This window comes from Trachinotus anak, unplaced genomic scaffold, assembly GCF_046630095.1.
Source record: "Trachinotus anak isolate AG129_WGS33_773 ecotype Australia unplaced genomic scaffold, CSIRO_AGI_Tana_v1 ptg000002l, whole genome shotgun sequence".
Classification (NCBI taxonomy): Eukaryota; Metazoa; Chordata; class Actinopteri; order Carangiformes; family Carangidae; genus Trachinotus; species Trachinotus anak.
The window spans coordinates 7,513,190-7,534,954 of record NW_027273853.1 but is presented as its reverse complement, the minus strand read 5'-3'; the positions used below and the strand labels follow the sequence as shown (position 1 = coordinate 7,534,954).

Genomic DNA, 21,765 nt, shown 5'->3' with positions numbered 1-21,765 from the left:
AGAAAATTGTGATGCATGTCATAGATAAAACTAAAAAAGGTGTGTGTGTGTGTGTGTGTTAGGGAATTTACACCAAGTGTGAAACAAAACCACAAGTCAGACATATTTATTATTTTCTCTTTTAATTGATTGCAACACATTTTATAACCACACATTACAAAATGCACATCAAATATTTTATCAGGCTCAGTTTGCAACCTTATCGATAAGGAGAAAAAAAAAAAAAAAAAAAAAAAAAAAACTACCAAAAATATGCTTTTACAAAATAAGACAATTATAATAAAGTAAATGCCACTTTGGATAACCGTAATCAAAAACCCATTTTTTATTCTACATAAAAAAGCTTGACATAAATAAGTTAGTATAATTTCTCAGTGTTTTTACAAAATTATGTACAAAGGTACATTGCAAAGATTTACACAAATACACAGGCATGGTGACTGCATTTCTGAGACGAGCTGTTTTCTCTCTCCACCCAGGTGTACACTGGTCTCTTTGAACATAACCCACACTTTAGGCAAATAAAGGGAAGCTTTTAGATGCTCACATTTGCATCGTCAGCAGGCTAACAACATTGGTGGAAAAAAAAAAAAAAAAAAAAAAAAGGTACAAACATCAATGGAAATTTAAGTCTAGGTTATCACAAAGTAATACATTGTGAAGTCAGCTGAGAAGCACAGGCAGTGTTGGCAACCATACTGAAGCAACCATGTATTTGGTATTGTAGGACATTCAACCCTTATATATATATAGATTAAAAAAAAAAATCTCCTCTCTGAAGAGCAGTAAGGCTGATGAAACGATGGGAATACAGTCAAGAAAATGATGACTTTACAACACAACCTGTGCAGTTTGTACGGTCTTTGTCCTTCAATATCTGAGTACCTCGCAATTCCAGAGGAAATCACACACACCATTACAATGTGGCTGAGGTGTGCAGGAGTACTTGAGAAAAAAAAAAAAAATCAAAACAAAACAAAAAACATCATATTCCAGATTTGAACTGATGCTAAAAGCACCTATCACAAAATAAATAGGACTTTCTTTAAATCACTCTGACAGACATATTGTTTTTTTTCCCTGTGTCGATTTCCTGGGGAAATGGATCTTATAGAGGAACCTGCACTTGGTGACACTGAAATGACCAGAGGAAGGAAAAAATAAAAAACAGCTGAGCTACATTGGTACCGTTCTTCACTGCTGAGTTAGGAAGATGACGGAGTGAAGATACACTGTTAAGAAACTGTAAGAAGCTATGATTTTTGTTTTACATGTAGCAATTAGGGACTGTGTCAAAGTCACACTGCCTTTCAGAAAATAAAATAAAGAAAAAAAAAAAAAAACAGCATTTTGGAAAACATGTATCAAACTACACTGCAATTCTTCAAGTCAAATCAAAATTCACACCTTTTTACATAAAGGATTTGTGTTCAAATGTTATCTTATGTGCTACATATGGAGAGAAATATAATATAAAATATATAATTATTTACACACAGGTAGTAAAAAAAAAAAAAAAAAAGGAGCAAAAAAGGAAATCAAACCTAATTGCACACTGCTACATTGACTGCTTTTAGAGGCAGTAACTTTTAATTGAGTGCCACAACTTTAGTGTTTCTATTCAGTGCTTCAACAGCGTCCTCCCCCGTCTTCAGGAGAGCTGATATGTTTCTGATGCTGTGTAGTTCCTCTTCCAAAAAAAAAAAAAAAAAAAAAAAAAAAAAGAAAAAAAAAAATGAAGAAAAAAAAAAATTCAGCCAACACTGAGCTTCCCCCACAGAAAAAGGGGGACGTACATCTTCGGCTCTGTGGGACAAACAAAATAAAAGAAAAAAATAAACACAGGAGGTTGAGACACATTTTTGACACAGCAACATGCAACATGCAGAAAGCTTTTTGCAGAAGAACTGAGAGTGGGCACAACATTTGTGCACAGTTTCACTTAACATGTGGGCAAAAAATTATTGCTCTATGTCCTTTTGTCATTTTGACAAAGGAGCAAAGAGGATTAAGATGAAAGCATCAAGACTGTGTCCAAAAATATGATGGGAAGCACGGTGAATTTTCTAGAAAGTGTTGGTTTTTTTATGCACTGGTAGTTATTGTATATAACAATACTGATGCAAGAATTGTTTGTTTGTCCATTCAAATGACTCAAATCTACAGATAAAAACAGCAGCAGGTGTGATTTTACACCAGCACTTGCACTGTCTCATATTTTATACTAATAATAAATTTAGATAATTTTAAAAAGGTGGTTACCATGAGGAAAAAGACAACAAGAACTATGGGGCATGTAAAAAAAAAGTTTTAGAGAACTATAAACTCCTCCATCAAAAACATCATCTTTTGTACATATTTCAGTCTACTACAAATATGAATCATCATTCACAAACTAATATATATTTTATTTTATTTTTTATTTATTTATTTTTAAGCATTATTTGCTGTTTATCCTCCCCTGCAGCCTTGACAGTTCCCATGCTGCCAAGACAATGCAGATTTCATGCCTCCTCCTCCCCCGCTCCCCTCCGCCGTGGCCAACAAGCACACTTGATTTCAGACCTGCACGGCTCTTCTGCACACTCTCCACCGACAGACAGATGTGTGTGTGTGTGTTGTAACATTAGTGTGCAGGGTGTGTGCAGCAGCACTCACACATGCACACGCACGCACGCACAGAGAGAGAGAGAGAGAGAGAGAGAGAGAGAGACCAGCCCCTTCCCGTCCCTGCTCTGCTCCGTGCTGAGGGCAGTGGCTGCTGACGTGTTACTACTACACTGTTGTTCAGCACTTGTTGTTTACAGTTCAGTCGGAAACTCGGGCAGGCAGCGGTTGTAGTGAAAGGTGTAAATGTGCAGCCGCGTTTTTTGGTTTTTTTTCCCCTCCTCCCTGTCTTTACTCTAAACTCCTCTTGCATCCATCACAGTGCATCGAAACAAGTTCGAGTGCAAAAACACAACTGAAAGCTTTGGTGAAGTGACCCAGCTGCGGCAGCCGCTGGTACTCCCACTGCTACTATTTCTACTAGTGCTCAATGAATGGGTCCAATGCCTTTCAAGTGCGCACACAGACACACGCAAAACAAAGTATCTTGGTTGTCAAAGCTGCACACTTGTTTACACTGAGATTATGATTTCATCTAAACTGCACAGCGGCTGGAGCAAGGACACCAACTCTCGGCCCGGAAAATGTACAATAAAAATCTCTCTGTCAAATTCACGGCAACATTTAGATCCACACAGCTGGGAGAGGGAGATGAGGAGCACATTTTCTAAGCTGGAGCTGGTAAACAACCACCTGTAGTTAAACCATAAAGATGCCCATAAAATAAATAATAATAATAATAATAATAAGTTAAAGTAGCATCAGTTAACATAGTTTCTTACCGTTTGCCATCCTCACGTCTGTCGCTTGGGACTGGTCTTTCTGGGTGTGTGTTCTGCAGAGTGGCTCAGACTTGGACAACTAACCTCATCTGAGCTGGTGTGCGACCTCTTATTTTGGGCCGAGGGGTCTGCAAAAGTAAAGTTCACCGTCAGTTATTAAAAAAAAAAAAAAAAAAAAACTGCCGAAAAGAAACAGATGGGGGATATAAATTATTTCCCACACATGCCCACCCCTTAAAATACAAATTCTTAATTATGTTCCCTTTTTAAACGCTGGTTATTAAAACGTATTTTTGGTGCAGCGCAGCCTGGCGAGCGAAATGCCAGCACCGTGCTCGGTGTGCAAGCCCCAGCCTGGCGACCTGCTGCATGCAAACGCTGTCGGGTGAAAACAGAGCAAACTGAGCTTCACATCTAGTACCGTGACATGCAGGTCTTTTCCTCAGCCCGGTGCACTGCTCCGTGCACTCCATCTGCCCCTCAGACCTGTCGGTGTCATCGCCCGGAGCCACCACAACACAGTTATGATTCCCATTTAGATCCACATTGTTATTCCCAGCGGAGCAGACGCCCTTCTCCCTCCGGTGCGGCCGGTGGTAGAAATCCGGGACTTCTCTGCAATCCACTAATTCCCACTGGAGCCTGTCGTTGGCCAGCGGCGTGTGATTGGCGAAGTCGAAGCCCCACTTGGCGGAGGCAGTCTCTTCCATCTCCCGCAAATGTCCCTTTAAATCCCTCTTTAACTCTTCGTGATCCACCGAGCCGAAGAGGCTTCTGCAGGCTGACGGTTTCGGGTGATCCGACACCCGGGGGTCCGTCCGCTCCAGCGTCGGGCTCCCGTTTGAAAGTCGAACATCTGACATTTTCCCCCCCGAAGAAAAGACACAATTTCTCAAACAGCCAGGAGCGTCCAGTTTTCACGAGAAAAAAAAAAAAAAAAAAAAACAACACACCGCTCAAAAACAACAGGTTATCCCCTCGTCGCTGAGCAAGATCCAAAACAAGCGTGAAATGACTTATGCCATGCATACGTCGAGCTGGAGACGGTAACGGCCGCGGTGTGGTGGCGCCGGCAGCGGGCTCCGCGGTCATCAAAACAAAGCGCACAGGAACTGAAGCCGCTCTGTCAATTTCGTCCCGTAGTGAGAGAAACTGCAGACAAACCTTCTCAGTACCCAATATGGCGATTGAGAGATGTACTTGGGATTGAGAGTGGAGCTTGACTTTAGGGGGGGGTGGTGGTGGTGGTGGTGGGGGGGGGGGGGGGGGGGGGGGGGTGGAGGGAGGGGAGGGGAGGGGGGGGGTGATTGACACACAGATCTATTTAAATGCGGAGAAGGCCGCTCATTGGTCAGAACGCCTAGGCCCGCCCACTTCTCTTAAGGTGGACCGGCTGGTTGCGACAGGCTGCAGCATCCAGCACGTCTGCATGTGACACTGGATGCAAGTTTGATTTCAAATTAGGATTGCTCTGGCAACGACATCATTAAAAATGAAAAAAAAAAAAAAAAAAAAAAATGCAATTTGGGCATGTCTCCGAAAAGTTTCAATTCAGTATTGTTTAATTATTGTTTGAGAGTGCATTTTTCAAAAATATACACGTTATAGATCTTTTTTTTTTTTTAACAATGAGAATAGATGTTCTGATTGGTTTATTCTGTTGTTTTTCATTTCAGCTACAAAATTACAAAAAGGATTATTTAGGCTACCTATGAAGGTTGCTGATAATAGTGATAATATTTAACATTAACTAGAGGGGAGGTTTTTAATGTAAAGATAACAGTCTTTAATTAATAAAAACAAGGCTAAACTTCAGGGTAGATTTTGACTAATGACATTGTCTTTTTTTAAATTTTATTGCCCCCCCCAGCTTAGCTTCCCTCCATTTACAGGGGACATATTTTTTCCTCTTGTTTTTTTTACTCTGAATCAAATATGTTTTAGACAGTTACAATACATAGAACAAGTATTTGTATAACAAATATAAAATCAAAAGACTGTCAAAACAATTTCCAATAAAATTTGGAAAAGTAAGTTGTGGAATTATTTTTAAATGTTGTTAGAAATGAATTGCTTGTGAGCATTCCACCTTAAAAGAGATGACATTTCTGAAAACGCAGACTGAAGCTTCAAGGTGTGGGTTCCCTGCTGAAGTAGCTACACCCCCCACCCCCTCCACCCATAAAAAAAATAAAAATAAAATAAGATATAACTATCCAATGATTGCCAATAAAACTCTACAAATACAGTAAAAGTGTATATTTGTAACATGGTATTTCCACCAGTAATCTGCAGCTGAGTGGGGTAAGTCAAGGTCAGCACACCCCAGACCCTGTCCTCATCTCCACCGGCCCCCAGGAGAAAAGGACAGGAACAGATTCAGGACTAAAAAGTCGTGCACATCTCCACATGTAAGAGTCTCTAAATGCAAAAAGAAAACTAAAATCCCAAAGTGGAAAACAAAGAATGACAACCAAAGGTCATGCATCCTGAAAATTAGAAATTGTTAGTTACACCACAGTGAAAACTTTGTACTTTCTAGGAAAATCTAATGCCAATCTTGAAAAAATATTCTGCTAATGGAAATATAAAATTTATTTCATCTAAAAATAATCTACAACCAAAATTAATTTGTTTTTGAATTTATCTAAAACCTCATGCTTTTCTTTTGGTTCAGTTTACACTTACCACCACTAAGGCAGAAAAAAATAGCCACAGTAAAACAGATGTTGGCCTTGTGCTCACATCAAATTGAAAGAAACACGATTTGCTTAAAATAGAACCATAACCTGTTTGCGAGAAATTATGCAATTTAATTTTACTGTTAGCAATTATTTACCTATGGGGTCACAGCAGGCTATGTGGTGCAGCTGTGGCTGCATGCAGCACCACCATGAAGACTGGGACAATGCTGCCCCCTAGTGTTCACTTTGCAAGACCTTTGTAGGAGTACATAGTCAACAGGAAACAGTCTTTATATCAAATCCTTTTAATATCTTAGCTTTTGATCAAGGTCACATTTGTACATATACGTATTTATATAACAACCACAGACATCACTAAGGGTTTAGGCCCCACCAAAACCTACTATGTTCCAAAATATCAGTCCATCCACATCTCCTCACTGACCCCGCTGAGGTGTAGTCGCCTACCTTCCCACTCAGTCCATTACAGTAAACTGGTCCTTTGTGAAAGCAGGCGATCTCAGAGACTGAGCCACTTGATGATGTAGAAGTTCCTCTTGCCCACCCTGAGCAAGGTAAGTCCGTTAGACAGGATGTGGAGTTTGGGGATCAGTATTTGATCTGGTTTGTCTGTCCGACTGTGGTTGATCCGAACTGCTCCGTCCACAACCATCTGGTACCTGCACACAGACATTTACACCGTCAGTTAGAACAGGGTTGGTTTCCTCTGCATAACCTGAATTAAAATGGTCAGGACTTCACTTTGCATTGCTGCAGAATACATCATGCACATGCACGCTTATCCATCTTTACGCACGCTGGATTGGAGCGTAGAATCTAACTTAATGATGGACATACTAATATAAACCCTGCAGTGCATCACACATCTGACAGATGACACAGTGCGGAGTGTTCACTAGACAATAAATGGCTTGAAGGGTTAATCTATTTGCCAAAATGATTGTCAATTAATTTCTGTTTATTGACTAATCATACACTGCATTACCTCATGTAATACCCCATGTATAACACTCTCAGTGATATATAAAGACAATCTGCTGACTGACGCGTGATTAGTCAACAGACAAAAAAATATTCACTGCCTCTTGTGAGGGTTTGCTACATTTGTTTTGTATCACTGTAAACTGAATATTTGGACTGTTTGAACAAACATGCAATTAGAAAATGTCATCATGGGCTCTTAAAAGGTGATGAACATTTTTTGCTTTTTTGATATCTTATAGATGTAAAGATTAAAGAAAAAAGAATTCACGGCTCCATCAATATCCATTCATCATATGAGTCTTGCTTGTACTTCCAGGTGCTGCCACCCAAATACAACACAGGTGAACTGAATTCCATTTGCGGTTCAGAAAGTGATGAACAATTAACCAGTCTCCAGATACGGTGGTGAACTGAGAGAGAAACCACAGAATATGCTGTCAACCGTTTTCTTTTCTTTTCTTTTGAATGCATAGTCACTATGAAAAACTAAGAGGGAGAGATTTGGGATCTTTAATTCACTCATTTACAGGTTCATATTTTTTCATGTAGTTTTTTTAATGAATTATTTAGACTGATGGTTGGCACTTTGCAACCTGGAACCGGATGTAAGGAGAGCAGGATTGAGGTGCCTACCCTCTGGGTCCCTCTGGGATTGCGTTGACTCTGCGGCAGGCGTCTATCACTGTGGTCCCCGGCTCCAACAGCAGCTCATGGAAGGGAGCCTCCCTGAAAAGCTCCTGAAGCTCCTCGTCACTCATTTCCTCCAAGGCCTGCACGCTGCTGTGGTACAGTGCGTTTGTACATCTGCAAAGATAGTATTAAATACGACTTAAATATGACTTTACCTCACTGAATAGGTGAATTATTCCCTCTGCAATAAGGTCAGAGGTCACAGGCAGCTACAGAACAGTGACCCTGGAGGTGTTAAGAATTTATTTATTCTCCAACCGACTGAATTCCTGCTACCTATAATAGTGTGACTAAAAAATAACTTTAATAAATTATGCTTCTGCTGACATTCAATAATATCAAATATCGCTATATATTATATACATTTTTCACAATATCCATTTTTTTTTTTCAGTTTTGCACAATGCTGCCGAGTCCCACCCTCATTTCACTACTTTGCTTACTGTACATTGTACCTTGGCATGTGACAAATAAAACTTTAAATGTTAGATGATTATAAATTATACATCATATATGATGATATCTGGGCTGGACTGTATCAAGATATTACATTTTGGATGTTGCCTGAGCCTAATGTATGTACCTGAAAGAAATATTCAAGAAAAACTATATTAAATAAAACAGAATTAAAAGAGATATACACACACACACATACAGCCCGTTCTGACCTCTTAGCACTTTCGAGGCCCTCCTTTCCATGCACCAGTTTCGTCACCTCTGCAGCCAGACGCTTATGTGCGAGGCGTTTACCTGGATCCTCTCTCTGCTGCTCCATCAGCCTCTCCACCTCTGCCAGAGGCAGGAAGGTGAACAGCTTCAGGTACCTGTGAAAAGACGACACAATGTTCCTCAGCGTCTTGTCACAGTGCAGAGAATACCTACAGTGGCTTCAGAAAGTACTGATTTTGTGTACACTACCTGTGTTGTCTATTTAAATTTAAATGGTTAAAATTCCCCACCAGTCTACGCTCAATAATACATAATGAAAAAGTGAAAATATATTTTCACAATTTTCTGCAAATCTGTTAAAAATAAAAAACTGAAATCTCTCATTCAGACCATGCTGTGGCACCCCGGCATCCTATTTGCTTTAACCTTCCTTGAGACGTGTCTAGAACTTGACAGAGTCCACCTGGGGCAAAACTAATTGTTCGACCATAGTTTGGAAAGGTACACACCTGTGTGCATAAGGTCCCACAATTCACACTACATGTCAGGACAAAAACTAAGCCATGAAGTCCAATAACAGCAAGTCCACAAAGTTTTGTGGTAAGGCACAGATCAGAGCAAGGCTATGATGTCATTTCTTAAGCTTTGAATGTTCCCAGGAGCACAAAGGCATCAATCATTGTGAAAGGAAAGACGTTTGGAACCAGGACTCTACCGTGAGTTGGCTGTCTGGACAAACTGAGTAACAGGGCAGGGAAGGCCATGGCAGCATCAAGCTATGGGGGCCTTCTCAGCAGTAGAGACGGGGAAACTGGTCAGAAGTGAGGGAGGACGAATGCAGCCGAATACAGGGAGGTCCTTGAAGAAGAAAACCACTCCAGAGTTCACATGATCTGAGACTGGAGCAAAGGTTCACCTTTCAGCACAACGACGACCAGGAAAACACTGGAGTGGCTTCAGGACTGACAATCCTAGAGTGGCCCAGCCACTTTGTCATTATTGATTATTGAGAGTAGATTGATGAGCAAAAGCTGCAATTGTATCTATGTACAATTAAATCTACAACACAAAGTGTGCAGCAAGTGAGGGGGTCTGAGTACTTTCTGTAGCCACTGCATATTTACAATATATCAGACTCCACCTCAAGGTGATGGGTCCTAAAAGCACCTGGTTATGAGCTGTTTGCAGATCTTACACACGCCTTTATCTTCACGTACCCTTCCACACTGCTGTCAGGCTGTCTGAGAAAGAACTGATAGAGTTCAAAGGGTGACGTCTTGTCTCTGTTGAGCCACACTGCGTTGCCTGCCGTCTTCCCCAGCTTGTCCCCGACAGAGCTGGTCACCAGAGGGATGGTCAGGCCGTACACCTCCTCACCACTCATTCTGCAGAGATACCAGGATTTCAACTGTTACAAGTCTAGTTGGGTACATCAAAACTTGTAAGTATATTGGTTCACACTGTTGAACTGCTGGTACCTTTTCTGCACATACATCTACATAACATTCTACTTTGAGTGGAATAGAAATGATATGATCATGATCATCGTGTTGATGTTTTAAAAAAATATGTTGTTAAATAAAAACTTAAAAAAAGCTTGGGTCTTATCAATTCTCACAACACATATTACATGTTCTGGTGTGTGCATTTACCATTGATCGCTGAAATAATAAAATAACAGAATTTTCAATGAGGTCTGGTACACAGGGTTCTCTCCATGTTGGTTGGACGAACATTTCCTTGTGAATGGACTCATGGCCCGACACCATGTTACCATACAGCAGGTTCAGGCGGCGGCAGTTGCAAGCTTACACTGTGCAAACAGCAGCTCATCTACTAAAGTAAAGTGCTCCTGGGTGGATTGGAAGTATGCAGAATTGAAGAGTAACTAGTAAATGTAGAGTAAATGTTTACTCGCATTTGCTGCTGTGTGTACATTTACCAGGGGTCAATGATACATTAAATTAACAGAATTCTCAACGAGGTTTGGAACCAAGCTCTCTCTCTCCCTCTCTCTCCCTCCCTCCCTCCCTCTCTCTCCCTCTCTCTCCCTCTCTCTCCCTCCCTCTCTCTCTCTCTCTCTCCCTCTCTCTCCCTCCCTCTCTCCCTCTCTCTCTCTCTCTCTCTCTCTACAAAAGAAACTATTGCCGCAGCAGTAACGCTGTGTACTGTTTTTAAGTAGGATGGACATTTACTTGTGAATGTACTCATGGCCAGACATCAAATTGCCCAGCTGGTCGGTGCCTCCGAGCTGAATCCTGCAGCCGTATATTTGGTTCAGGTGGTAGTAGTCGTAGGCTTGGAACACCTGGTAGGTGAACTCTGTCAGGCTCATACCGTCTGCGCTCTTCAGCCTGGACTGCACGCTGTGGCGGCTGAGCATGGTGCCCATCCTGAAGTGCCTGCCGGCCTCCGACAGAAAGGGCACAACGCCCCAGTCCTTGTACCAGCTCAGGTTGTTCAGTACAGTCACAGTTCCCATCTCTCTGGAGCTATCGTGAAAGTGTAGTTCGTGGTTGCTGAAAATCCTCTGGATGCTCTCCCTGATGCTGCGGGTGTTCGCCTCCACGGCGGCCGCGGACAGCCGCTCCCTCTCGCTCGTCTTCCCGCTGGGGTCCCCGATTTGTGCCGTCGCCCCTCCGAGCACAGCGAGGACATGATGCCCGGCGCTTCGGAAGTGCAGCAGGCCGATGATAGCGAGCAGGTTGCCCACATGGAGGCTGTCGGCCGTGGGGTCAAAGCCGCAGTATACAGTCTGAGCACCGGACTGGAGCAGCCGAGGAAGCTGGTCCTGAGCTGCGTTTTCTGGGAAAGAGTCCTTCAGGACACCGCGTTTATTGAGAGAGAAGAGCAGTCCGCTATGTGCAGTGGAAGAGCAGTGAAATTCAGACCTTAGTCTGAGGTAAAGACCCGCTCGCCTGACGAGAACACAGGACCCATGCCGTGACACATAACAGCAGGTCCTCACCATGGACGCAGCCATGTTGGATGACGTCACAAGCAGACAGAGGAGGCGTGGACAGTTTGGTAAGAAAGCGCCCTCTAGTGCACTGGCCCTCTCTTGGTTGCAGACTTCCCCAAGTCCAATGAAAAGGGAAGAATGAACCGGGCAAAACGGGCACCTGCAGACAGGTATGTCAAGCACATGCCCGATTAACCAATTTTATAATAATAAACCTTTTTATAAATAAGTTTAACTTCACAAACTATACACACATTTAATCTGGATCTGTGGGTCTGGGGCCCAGGAGCAGTCTGCATCTCTGATTTGATAATCCGGTCACAGTTATCTGCCACTAAAGCACAATATCTGGCAGAACAAGGGCCTTAATGCGGGCCCTATTAAAATTCCCTGTCTTGAGCTCTGTCTTTATAATAAATGTGGGATTTTCTGAGATCAACACATGTAGACCTGTTGCCATGACTATAAAACATCACTCAACCAAAACTCGGTATGTGCACTTCACTACATTGTACAAAGGCAATGTACTTTAGTTGCAGGATTGACTGCAGACCAATAGATGGCGAATTTGCATCAGGTTCAGATGACATGACAGAACTCAGCGTTTCTAGATGTAATTTTGTCTGGAAAATTCAGTCTTGCAAAGACAGCTACAGTAACCTTGTTTAGCCGGTACAGGAAAAGAGGGTGGTACAGAACAGTGGATTTTAAAATCATTTTATTTTGAAATCCATTCAATGTCAACTTGTTTCATTGTTTAAATGACTACATATACATTCATCAAACATTTACAGTATTGTTACCAAGCCACAGTACACATTAACAACACATCCAAAGACAGCCTCTGCTGTCTCTTTGCATGACACTAGATCCACAAAAACAAACTCCAGGAAGAAAAATAAAAATCAAATATCTAATTCTTATGACTGCTGCCCCCCCCCCCCCCCCCCCGGTAATATATATATATATATATATATATATATATATATTATTCTGTCAGTTTTGAAAAATAAAAATACGGTAATATTAATCAATATTGTTGTTGGTGTTTGTGTGCTGTAAGGCAGAGCACTAATACGTTTATTCCAGAGGGAATAAGAGAGACAGATAGAGTAAGATGGAGGAACAGTACCTTTCTATGTCCTGAGCTAGTTCACCAAAGGAAGACTAGGTTTCCCTGATACAAGTTAAAAAGTCCCTTGTCAATTCAACACAAAACAGACATTCCTAAGGGAAAGCAGACATCACAAATTTACATGATTTCTCCTCCACAGCCTGGCTCTTGGGTTTCAACCATTTTCTGTTCAGCTTTTTAAAAGTCTGTCCTTTCTTTGAAGCAAACCCTTCGCTGTTACTGTAAAATGAAGCTTCAATAGCACTTTTGAGCCTCTATCTTACTGTAGTTTACATAGGATATTTTCCTAAATCTGCTGTGACATCATTTCCTCTCTGCGTGGCCCTATTGGGTCACCAACAGCTAAATCTAGCCGAGGACACCAACAGTTTACAAATCTAAAAGTGTGTGTGCGCAAGTCAAGTTTTTTTTTTTTTCTGAATCTCTTGTGTTGTATGGCATGGGCACACGCTAAGGCACAGATTGTTTGTGGTTAATCCCCCAAGCGTACTTGGGAACACCCAAGTCCCCGGAGTCTGCAAGGGGAAAAAAACCCGAGCTGCGTTCAGTGAATTCTGCATGTGGGACTGACATTCTGTGAGAAGATACAATAAGTAAGAGGCAGCTTGAAGAGTCGGTAATCTACTCATGGCATAAGAAATGTTAGGTGAGTTAGTACAATATAGCAGCGAGTGAGGAGAAAAAAAGTCAGACAAAAAAGCATGACAAAATCGGATTATACAACAATATATACTGCATTTTCATTACTGCATCTTCTTTACTGTAATAGCATATGATGTGATGGCAAATTATGAGTGCATTCACTGTGTCTATTTGACCAGAAGAGGTGTGTGAACAAAAAAAAAAAAAATGAAGGGTGGTTTGTTCAATATGAAGAGGCAACTGATAATAATGATGAAATTCTGTGCATATGTTAATTACCCCATTTGTTTTGTTTTTTTAAATGCGCAACCTGAGAAGAGAGTATAAAAAGCGGAGAGCAGTATTGTATGATCAGTGCTGAGTAGCTCGACCTTTCAAATGATAAGTGTAGTTTTCATTGTATTCAGAGATCACGGAGGTCAAGCTTTGTGAGCTATCATGACCCTGCACAGCCCTTGTATGATTCATAAGAGCATAGTCTACAGATAAATGTTCGTAAAGTACAGTTGAAATGAAACCGAATGCATATTGTAGGCGTGACGGTTCTCTTTCTGCAAAACAGCAAATTAACAAAAGGAATGTCCCCCGATGGGATTCAGATCTACGGTTATTCAGATGACCACTTGCCCTATTACCCTCAAGTCGATTTACACTGCACTCTTCAATCATGCCATTTCCAATAAACAATGATCTGATTTAGTCATACATATATACTTTAGTATAAAAATATGATCCAATACAATTAAAACACAATTATGTGGCATTTAAGCAAAAAAAGAACATACAGTACATAACTACACTTGCTGTAGAATTTCAAACATTTACAAGTTTTCTTTACCAAACGGAGGAATACAAAAGTTGATCATCATTAGTACCTTGTATACCTCACGAGTTAAAAGTCGGGACAGGCAGTCGGTGTGATCATTTCAGCCATGTACAGTACTCTCTGTTTATACAATGTGATGTCATTATAAACACAAGGTCCGATTTCTCATGACTGACTTTCAATCAATTCATGATTTCCAGGAGATTTGGTAGGATAAGCAGGTGGGGGCAGGTGGGGGCAGGTGGGGGCATTCTCTCACAGATCCACATATATGATCCAAACTATCAAACATGCATGTTTTCACCATCAGCATTTCTCCTGTACTGTAGGTCTTCTGTGTACCATGTTAATTTCTTTCTTTTTTTTTTTTTTTTTTGTTTTTTTAACAAAAGGCAGCATGATAACAAAATACAGGCGCGGCCTTTTCCACATCATAACAGATAAAGGACAAAAACATCTGAATGATGCCATATGGAAACACATTTGGTCTTCATCCATCACTATATACTTGTCTTATTGTGAAAAGTGTCCAGACTCATTTTTTTTAGCTGTTTAAAAAAAAAAAAAAAGGTCTGACTGGCTCTTTACCTCACTGACTGAATCATATAAGTGCAGATGGCCACATGCTTGTGTTTGCCTTTTGTCTCTTGGTTTGAGTGTTTGACCAACACAGAATCCTTTTCAAATGACTTGTAAAAGAACTTGTAACTGTTAAAGTCTCGATGGAATCTGTGAGGCCGTACCATTGTGATTTTTTTCATTTGCCATCTTATAAAAAATGTGCACAGAAGACCCCTGAATCTTAATCGACTGCATGTGTTGTGGGGACCAAACAGAGTCAGTGAAACACAACAGACGGCAGAAGGACTGACAGGAGAACGAGGAGAGAGGCAGCATGACTACTTGAAAGAAACTGAGACGTAATTTTGAGGAACGGGGGCCTCAGTGAGTGAGAAATTAAGAAACAGATGAATTCATTTCCAGCAAATCCGTCCTAAGTCTGCCTGTATTAAGGTCGTAATGCGGTTTATCTTGGTCTTAGCCCTTGAATACCAGGACACAAAACAGGATGGAGTGCCAAACGTCTGTGCATGTGTTTTGCAAAAAAGGCATTCAACAGAGGTCCAAGTATAAAATAGTGTCTTATTAACATATCACAGGCATGTTTGTGCTTGTGGTGCGTGCACACAGTGAATCTGTGCCTGTGGCCACTTCAGTCTGCAAAAACTTTATCCTGAAGTGTAAAAAAAACATACTATAGCCTGAACAGTTTGTGTACACGCTGAGTAATAAGTGATGATAATCCATACCAAGTCTTGATGCTGCCTTGTTTGGAAGAGAAAGATGTTGATCGTTTCAAAAGTATGGCTTAGACGGCTTACAGCACAAATAAATGATTACGTTCAGGAGCCTGGTGACAGTTGTGTCTCTGGGTTTAAAAAGGTGGAGGGCTGGTGCATGGACAACCACCCTTTATTGGTAGCCAATTTGGCTGAGGCTGCCGTGCTTAAAAACGGTATCATTCCTGTCCTAATGTTGCTGCTGCCACAGAAGTCATTTGGGTGCTGTCAACTGAGAAGGTATATGGCTCTTTGCTCTTTGACATCAGTATAAAAATGTACTGTCAAACGTACTGCTGGAGTGACGACTATCAGTTCGCTTTCTTTCCTCGTTTTTGTTAAGGGTCAGGATAAACATGGAGGTCACCTCAAGGACTTTAAGTTAGAATTTAGTGTTTTTATCCAAGAGTTTGGTCTGAGATTGCATACACTGGTGTCTAAACAGGGGCTCAATCAGTTGTACATCTCATCTTTGCATACACGACATCTCTGCCTGGGAACGTCCACACATTGGAGCAGAGAGCACTGTGAGAGCACAAACCACGAGAATCATCGGCTTCTTGCTTGGGCCTCTTGTGCTTGACCAAAGCTAACTCTTGCTGGTGGGGAAGGGTGGGGGGGGTGGGGGGTGGGGGGTGGGGGGGGGGATTTAGTGGTTCAACCCTAGCTTATGGAGGACTACTTCTTCTTCTTCTTCTTCTTCTTTTTTTTCTTCTTCTTCTTCTGTCCCTGAAAAAAGGAGATGGTTTGTAGAGCGCTTCTCCTGGCTATTCATCCACAGTCCTCAGTACATGTCTCTGTAGATCTCCTGCAGCAGTGGGTGCAGCGAGGTGTCCTCTGTCTTTTTGATCTCCTGCACCAACTGTGCGTGCTCAGTGACGAGCTGCCGGAGGTCAGCCAGTTTCTGCAGCAGCTTGGGGAAGAGGAAAGCGTCGTCTGGATGATTGGCCAGCAGATGGAGCTGTAGCACCTGCACAATGCTCTCCTGCATTCGCTCGATGTGCGCCACATTCACCAGGCCTGGTCGGTCTAATCACAGTGGAGGAGAAATTCAGTTGAGTGACACTCTTCTGATAGAGTAAAATCAATAGAGAGCAATTTCAGTATGCCTTTACAATTTCTGCAATTTGTATAATTTGAAGCATTTGTTTTAAGTAAAAGCTTTCAAAGAGCAAGCAGAAGATGTATTTTTTCATGCAGCAAATTAATAGATTTATTTATATATAAGCAGTGTATAAGCAGTGTTATTTTTCCTGCATCCTCACCTCCACAGCAGATGATAGCGGCCACAAACAGAGCCAGGTCACTGTCGTCAAGCTCCAGCGAGTTAAACTTCATGGCAAACTGGAACTTTGGCTCCATCATGTCACTGAACGGACGCCGCAGGCTCTTGAGGAATTCCCTGGTGATGAAGCCCGAGCCGTACGCTACAAGGAGCCCGTCCTTGTTCATACTGGAGGCGAGCATGGCGAAGAGAGCCTCGTACACTCCGTATTTCAAAAGAGTCACCTGATCGTTGAGGTCCAGGCTCGAGAACCCAGGGACAGACTTTGCAAACTCTGTGAGCTCTGTGACGGTTTCCACCGATGTGCACTGGCAGCAGTGGAAAATCCGAACCTCTGCCTCCCTGTCCTTCAGCACTCCCGCAGAGCCGACCATCTTGGCCACCAGCGTCTGCTCTGCCAGCTGGAGGGTCTCCATGTCATGGATGACGAAAGGCTGTGGACAGTGGAGAAAGAGATACTTTCATAAGCTGTGTGTGTGACGTATGGTTGGAAATGTGTTTCTAATTGAAAGGCAACATAGTCAGTACAGTGTGTGCTGTGATTTTGGCCTACATAAATAAACCTGACCTGGCTCAACTACATAAATATGGAAAAAGCTTAATCAGCAAAGAAAAACTGTAGTGACTGTGGTGTTTACACATAGTTTTTACTGGAAGGAGAGCCTGAGCCCAGAGCCCTTATTGACACTTGAATATTTCCACAATGACATAATTACTCTCCTTGACCCTGCAGCTATATAATTATAGATGACACTCAAAAAAAAAAGTTTCAGTTGTAAACAGTCTAGAAATATTATCATAGTTAATGTTGAAAGAGAAGAAGGCTTGCCAGGGCAAACTAAAATGTCAAAAATAATAGGGCAGTTCATCTGAAACTGACAAATGAGTCTTTCATGACAAAAAAGACCTGCACAAAATCCTCATAATGTCATTAGACAGATGGGTATGTTAATGTAAGCAGCTCTGAATAGCAGTGATTGGTTCTAGCTAATAGGTGTTTTGAGCTGTATCACTGCTCCAGCGTCTGATGAGCAGCTACACCTGCTGCTGCTCATCTGACTCATGAACGCTGTGCTAATTGTGGGCTAGCGTAGCGGGGGAAAGTATGAGGAACATTACGCCGGGCTGTCTCTATGTTAACACAACATCTGATTATCAGGTAACTTCTACCAGATTGTTTATAATATATAATGTGGTATCGCAATCAGACAACACAACCAAATGTACCTCTGAACAAGGTGAATGTCAAATTTTCTATAATGATACAATGTTGAAGAAGTATTCATCTTCGTTTCAGAAAGCTTTGAAGCAATGTTGCAGCAAAACTGCTGACACAGAGATGCACGCTGTGCACAGTGAGTGAATGACTGTAGTTTTTCTGATGGATACACCAGGCTCACAGTCTGACCTGATGCTATGTGATCCTGCAGAGGCAAAGAAGCCCAAATCATCATCCTGTTGTTACAATAACCTTAGAGATGACCTTGGTACTAAAGTGGCTGGCGAAAAGTGAAAAGCCCGCAGTCCTTGTAGCCTCCTAAGATTTGCTAATTTGCTGAAAAGCTGATAAGATTACTCCCCCTTTTTATGTAGTTATATTTTTTTTTATAGTTATTCTGAAAGCAGAGCTAGGGATGCTTCACTGATAGTGCTACACTTTAGCTGATTATCTGCTGCAATACATTTGAGAGAGCAAAGTGGATCCATTTAGCCTTAACAGTACGTGTTATATGCTCCAGAAGCTGTATGAACAAAATGCTGCACCATCTCCAAAAGACTACAGCATTCTGAGAAGCAAGAGAGTGACAAGTAGCCAAAAATGACAACAGCTGTTAAGTTGTACTTGGGCACAATGATGCTTTGAGCTAATGTCACATGTTCACAAGACTAACATGCTGAATTTTAGCAGGTATAATGTTTACCATGTTCATTATCTTCGTGTAGCATGTCAGCATGCTAGCATTTGCTAATTAGCGCTAAACCCAAAGTACAGCCATTGCTGATGTAAATGTCATTAGTTTTGTATGTATTAAGTCATTTTTTAAAATTTTGACCCGATGATGTCACCAAATGATGAAGGTCAGGACATGAGCAGAGTAGGCGTCATCCTCTGGGGACCATGAATTTCTGTGTGTGGTGGACAGTGTGGTGGAAAGTGGTGGACAAACCAAATGGCTGACAGTCCAACACTGCCGTAGAGTATCACTGCTAGCATGGCTAAAATCTATTTATATCCTCGTTATGATTTGAATAATCAATAAGGATTATTATTATTATTGTTATTATTATTTGTTCTTTTAAGTAATGTTTTGGCCATTTTATGTCTATTATTTGATAGTACAAGAGTAGAGAGCCAGGTAATGGGCAGAGAGAAGGGTATGACATACAAGGAAGAGTCTGGCCGACCGGGATTATTCTGCTCAGAGCATTTGCACTCACGTAGTAATAATGATTATTAATCCCAATCTTAGAGATCAGAGCTATAATTATTAAAAGACTCAATGTTTTATTCACTAATAAACTATGCACAGTACAGTGCAGCAACAAGAGCTTGACATTTCTTTAGCTGCTTTTTTTTCTTTTTAAAAGGGACTAAAAACATCCTGTCAAGGCTGTACACTGCAAAACCAGTTGAGTCAGTCAATAAAATTACCTGTACACAAATCAGGGCCAACACTGACACAATTATGCCTCAGTCTTTCTCCCAGATGTTGAGACTGATGAGTCAATCCCGATGGAAATTTTCTGTCTCTGTTACAAGAATAACCTGGATACCTGAATAAGTTCACACCTTTTTATTTTTTATTTTTTTACAAGGGTGATTAACCATTTGATAGTTTTGAACAATTATTTTTTTTTATATCATCTGTCTTCTTGCAACAGTGCCCTGGGCATTTTAAAACATTGTATCACCTGAATATGCCGTACAATTTCAGAATCAAAGTTATGTTACATGTTTGCATGTGTACATAGAGCTCTGGCAAAAGGTGCGATATGATTTTCATGGGAAGTTCATTCTTGTATAAAAGTGCTGTGCTTAAAAATCCAATGTGTTTTTCCAACTGACTGCTTCCCAGCCTGCAGAGCCCAGAGCCTCCCTCATGGCATCCATTTGGAAGCTTTGATCTCCAGAAGAAGTGAGGAAGGTCTGTGTTTGAACATTGGGTGTGCACTTGGACTGACCTGTTGCTCTTGACCAATTTCACACCTACACACATCCATCCATGGAATTCACCACTCTGAGCTGCTGTCCCTGACCCTCCCCTTTTGCTGACCCCTTTCCTCTGATGAAAACAAAGCGTTAGAAACGAGGCTGCGAGGGAATATTTTTGGTGGGATCAGGAACGGGTGATGAAAAAGAGCACAGGAATGGAAGGAAACAGGAGGTGGCGGGCGAAGTGATGGGCTCATACACTGGCTCTTTATACAGTTTCCGTGCAAACAGACATTTCCTTGTCCAGTTTCTGTGTTGGCTTGCACTACTGATTGAGCAAGTTATTTCTGTCATTGCCTGGCTGCACATAATCTCCGAGGTAGTGGCTGCCAGGTCATATTGAGACACCAGCTTGATTGCAAATTTTCTGTGTGCTCAGAATGACTTAAAAATAGCTCCAATGGGGAAGGAATAAATTAAGTTTCAAGACAGCATGACTTTGACCTGTGAGGAAACTGGTAATGAGGAGAGCCATGACTACGCAATCCAAACACACGCACACACGCACACACATATACACAATACTCAACATACAGGGGTGCTGGTCTTGCCAGTGAGAATGGTTCGAGCCTTGGCCTTGTTCATGTTGAAGTTCTTCAGGTAGGCCTCATAAATCTGCCTCGCCAGCGTCTTCTGGTCAGCTATCTGAGGGTCTTCCACCTCCCTGTCCCCCGTAACCATCTCCGCCTTCAACTTTAGCTTCTCCGACTGGGGCATCCGACCAAAACGGATGGCTGTGGACAGCAGAAAGAAAGTCAGACTGAGATGACAGAATTTGCGCCAGTATAAATCTGAATTTTGTAGAATCAAATACAGAGATAGATAAAAGCTGCAAAGATTATTACTGTAAATGCATTAAAAACATCTAATATTACATGTATTGTGTTTATTGTGAAAATCAAAAGGCCATGCAACAGAACATGGAGAAAACTACTGTGTAAGGACAGTTCACACAGAGAGCTTTAAAACTAAGCCAGTCTTGGAAAATGTAAAATACCTTGAACTCCACAAAACCACAATTATCACTTATTCCAGATGCTGAAATATGGAGGAATCATTTTCAAAATCTCTACAAAGACACCCCATGAAGTAAAACAACTCCAAGTCAACATATCAGCAAAAAAAAAAAAAAAAACATTAAGTGTTTCCAAAACTATTAAATCCTTCCAAACAAAGCTTGTGGAGCAGTAGCAATGAAAAGTTCAAAAATAGCATCACTGGAAACACAAAAGGCAGTTCTTGGACCGTTTTCCTGACACCTGGTGCCAAAAGCCTTTTCCCCCCTGAGTCTATGGATCTGAGGACAGTACCCTGCTGTATTCTAAATAAAGAATTCATCCTTGACAGGCATAATATTATAATCTGTCATTTCTGGCATAGAGTCTGTCATTTCTTATGAATGGACCAAAGTGCAGCTGCAGGCCTTAATTTCAAAGTCAGAGAAGTTAAAACCTCATTTTAAAAACATGATTTAGTTCCTTTGGTTTTTACAAGTGGACGGCAGCAGCAAATAGAATAAAGCCTCACACTAAATCCAAAGAAAACAGCCTTCACAAGAGTCCCATCTCCCATAAAGAGGCCAAGAGGTCAGGAAAACACAGACCAGCTCACCACAGAAGACTCTGTCAAAGATAAAAACATCACTTACGTCTACTTCAGTTTCACAGAAAGTGTCACTCTAAAATAACCTCCGACTGGTCTCTGCTCCCTTATTAAAAAAAACAAACAAAAAACACTTGAGATATAAATCTGATTAATCTGATCTGATCTGGGCCCAAATATTTCATTGTGTGATTGAATCCTGCTTCTTGAAAGAACATCTGTTCATCAGCTGGAGCTCAAATTGAATGACATTAAATCCAAAGTACGGGGTCCACACATCTCCACTGGATGGGATAACACAAACCTTTTGTGCAGCATTCCA

General features: G+C 41.5%; 3 protein-coding genes across 4 annotated transcripts in view; all 3 read right to left on the bottom strand.

Moving 5' to 3' along the window:
- Positions 1-105: 105 nt before the first annotated feature.
- cdkn1bb (cyclin dependent kinase inhibitor 1Bb) lies at positions 106-4,637 on the bottom strand. The gene is made up of 3 exons (XM_071493307.1): positions 3,811-4,637; positions 3,390-3,517; positions 106-1,806 (listed from the first exon to the last, which is right to left on the bottom strand). Exons 1-2 carry the CDS (start codon positions 4,250-4,252, stop codon positions 3,402-3,404), a joined length of 558 nt encoding a protein of 185 aa, XP_071349408.1. The 5' UTR covers positions 4,253-4,637; the 3' UTR covers positions 106-1,806; positions 3,390-3,401.
- A 1,725-nt stretch (positions 4,638-6,362) lies between these two features.
- On the bottom strand, positions 6,363-11,426 carry yars2 (tyrosyl-tRNA synthetase 2, mitochondrial). The gene is made up of 5 exons (XM_071493277.1): positions 10,633-11,426; positions 9,655-9,822; positions 8,437-8,592; positions 7,712-7,882; positions 6,363-6,753 (listed from the first exon to the last, which is right to left on the bottom strand). Exons 1-5 carry the CDS (start codon positions 11,418-11,420, stop codon positions 6,594-6,596), a joined length of 1,443 nt encoding a protein of 480 aa, XP_071349378.1. The 5' UTR covers positions 11,421-11,426; the 3' UTR covers positions 6,363-6,593.
- Positions 11,427-14,352: 2,926 nt separating this feature from the next.
- Positions 14,353-21,765, bottom strand: part of pparab (peroxisome proliferator-activated receptor alpha b) — a 29,743-nt gene continuing 22,330 nt past the window's right edge. For both annotated transcript variants that reach the window (XM_071493288.1, XM_071493297.1), the window contains exons 5-7: positions 20,376-20,575; positions 16,608-17,061; positions 14,353-16,371 (exon numbers count right to left, since the gene is read on the bottom strand). In XM_071493288.1, the coding sequence (XP_071349389.1) occupies positions 16,127-16,371; positions 16,608-17,061; positions 20,376-20,575 (899 nt within the window). In that variant the 3' untranslated portion in view covers positions 14,353-16,126. The remainder of the gene's footprint in view (positions 16,372-16,607; positions 17,062-20,375; positions 20,576-21,765) is intronic.

Excerpts from the sequence above, each read along its gene's own strand:
- cdkn1bb (XM_071493307.1), bottom strand. The coding sequence starts at position 4,252 with ATGTCAGATGTTCGACTTTCAAACGGGAGCCCGACGCTGGAGCGGACG. Across the intron at positions 3,518-3,810 it reads GAAAAGACCTGCATGTCACG|ACCCCTCGGCCCAAAATAAG; the intron begins GTACTAGATGTG and ends TTACTTTTGCAG.
- yars2 (XM_071493277.1), bottom strand. The coding sequence starts at position 11,420 with ATGGCTGCGTCCATGGTGAGGACCTGCTGTTATGTGTCACGGCATGGG. Across the intron at positions 9,823-10,632 it reads GGCCATGAGTACATTCACAA|AATGAGTGGTGAGGAGGTGT; the intron begins GTAAATGTCCAT and ends GTATCTCTGCAG. Across the intron at positions 6,754-7,711 it reads ATCCCAGAGGGACCCAGAGG|GTACCAGATGGTTGTGGACG; the intron begins GTAGGCACCTCA and ends GTCTGTGTGCAG.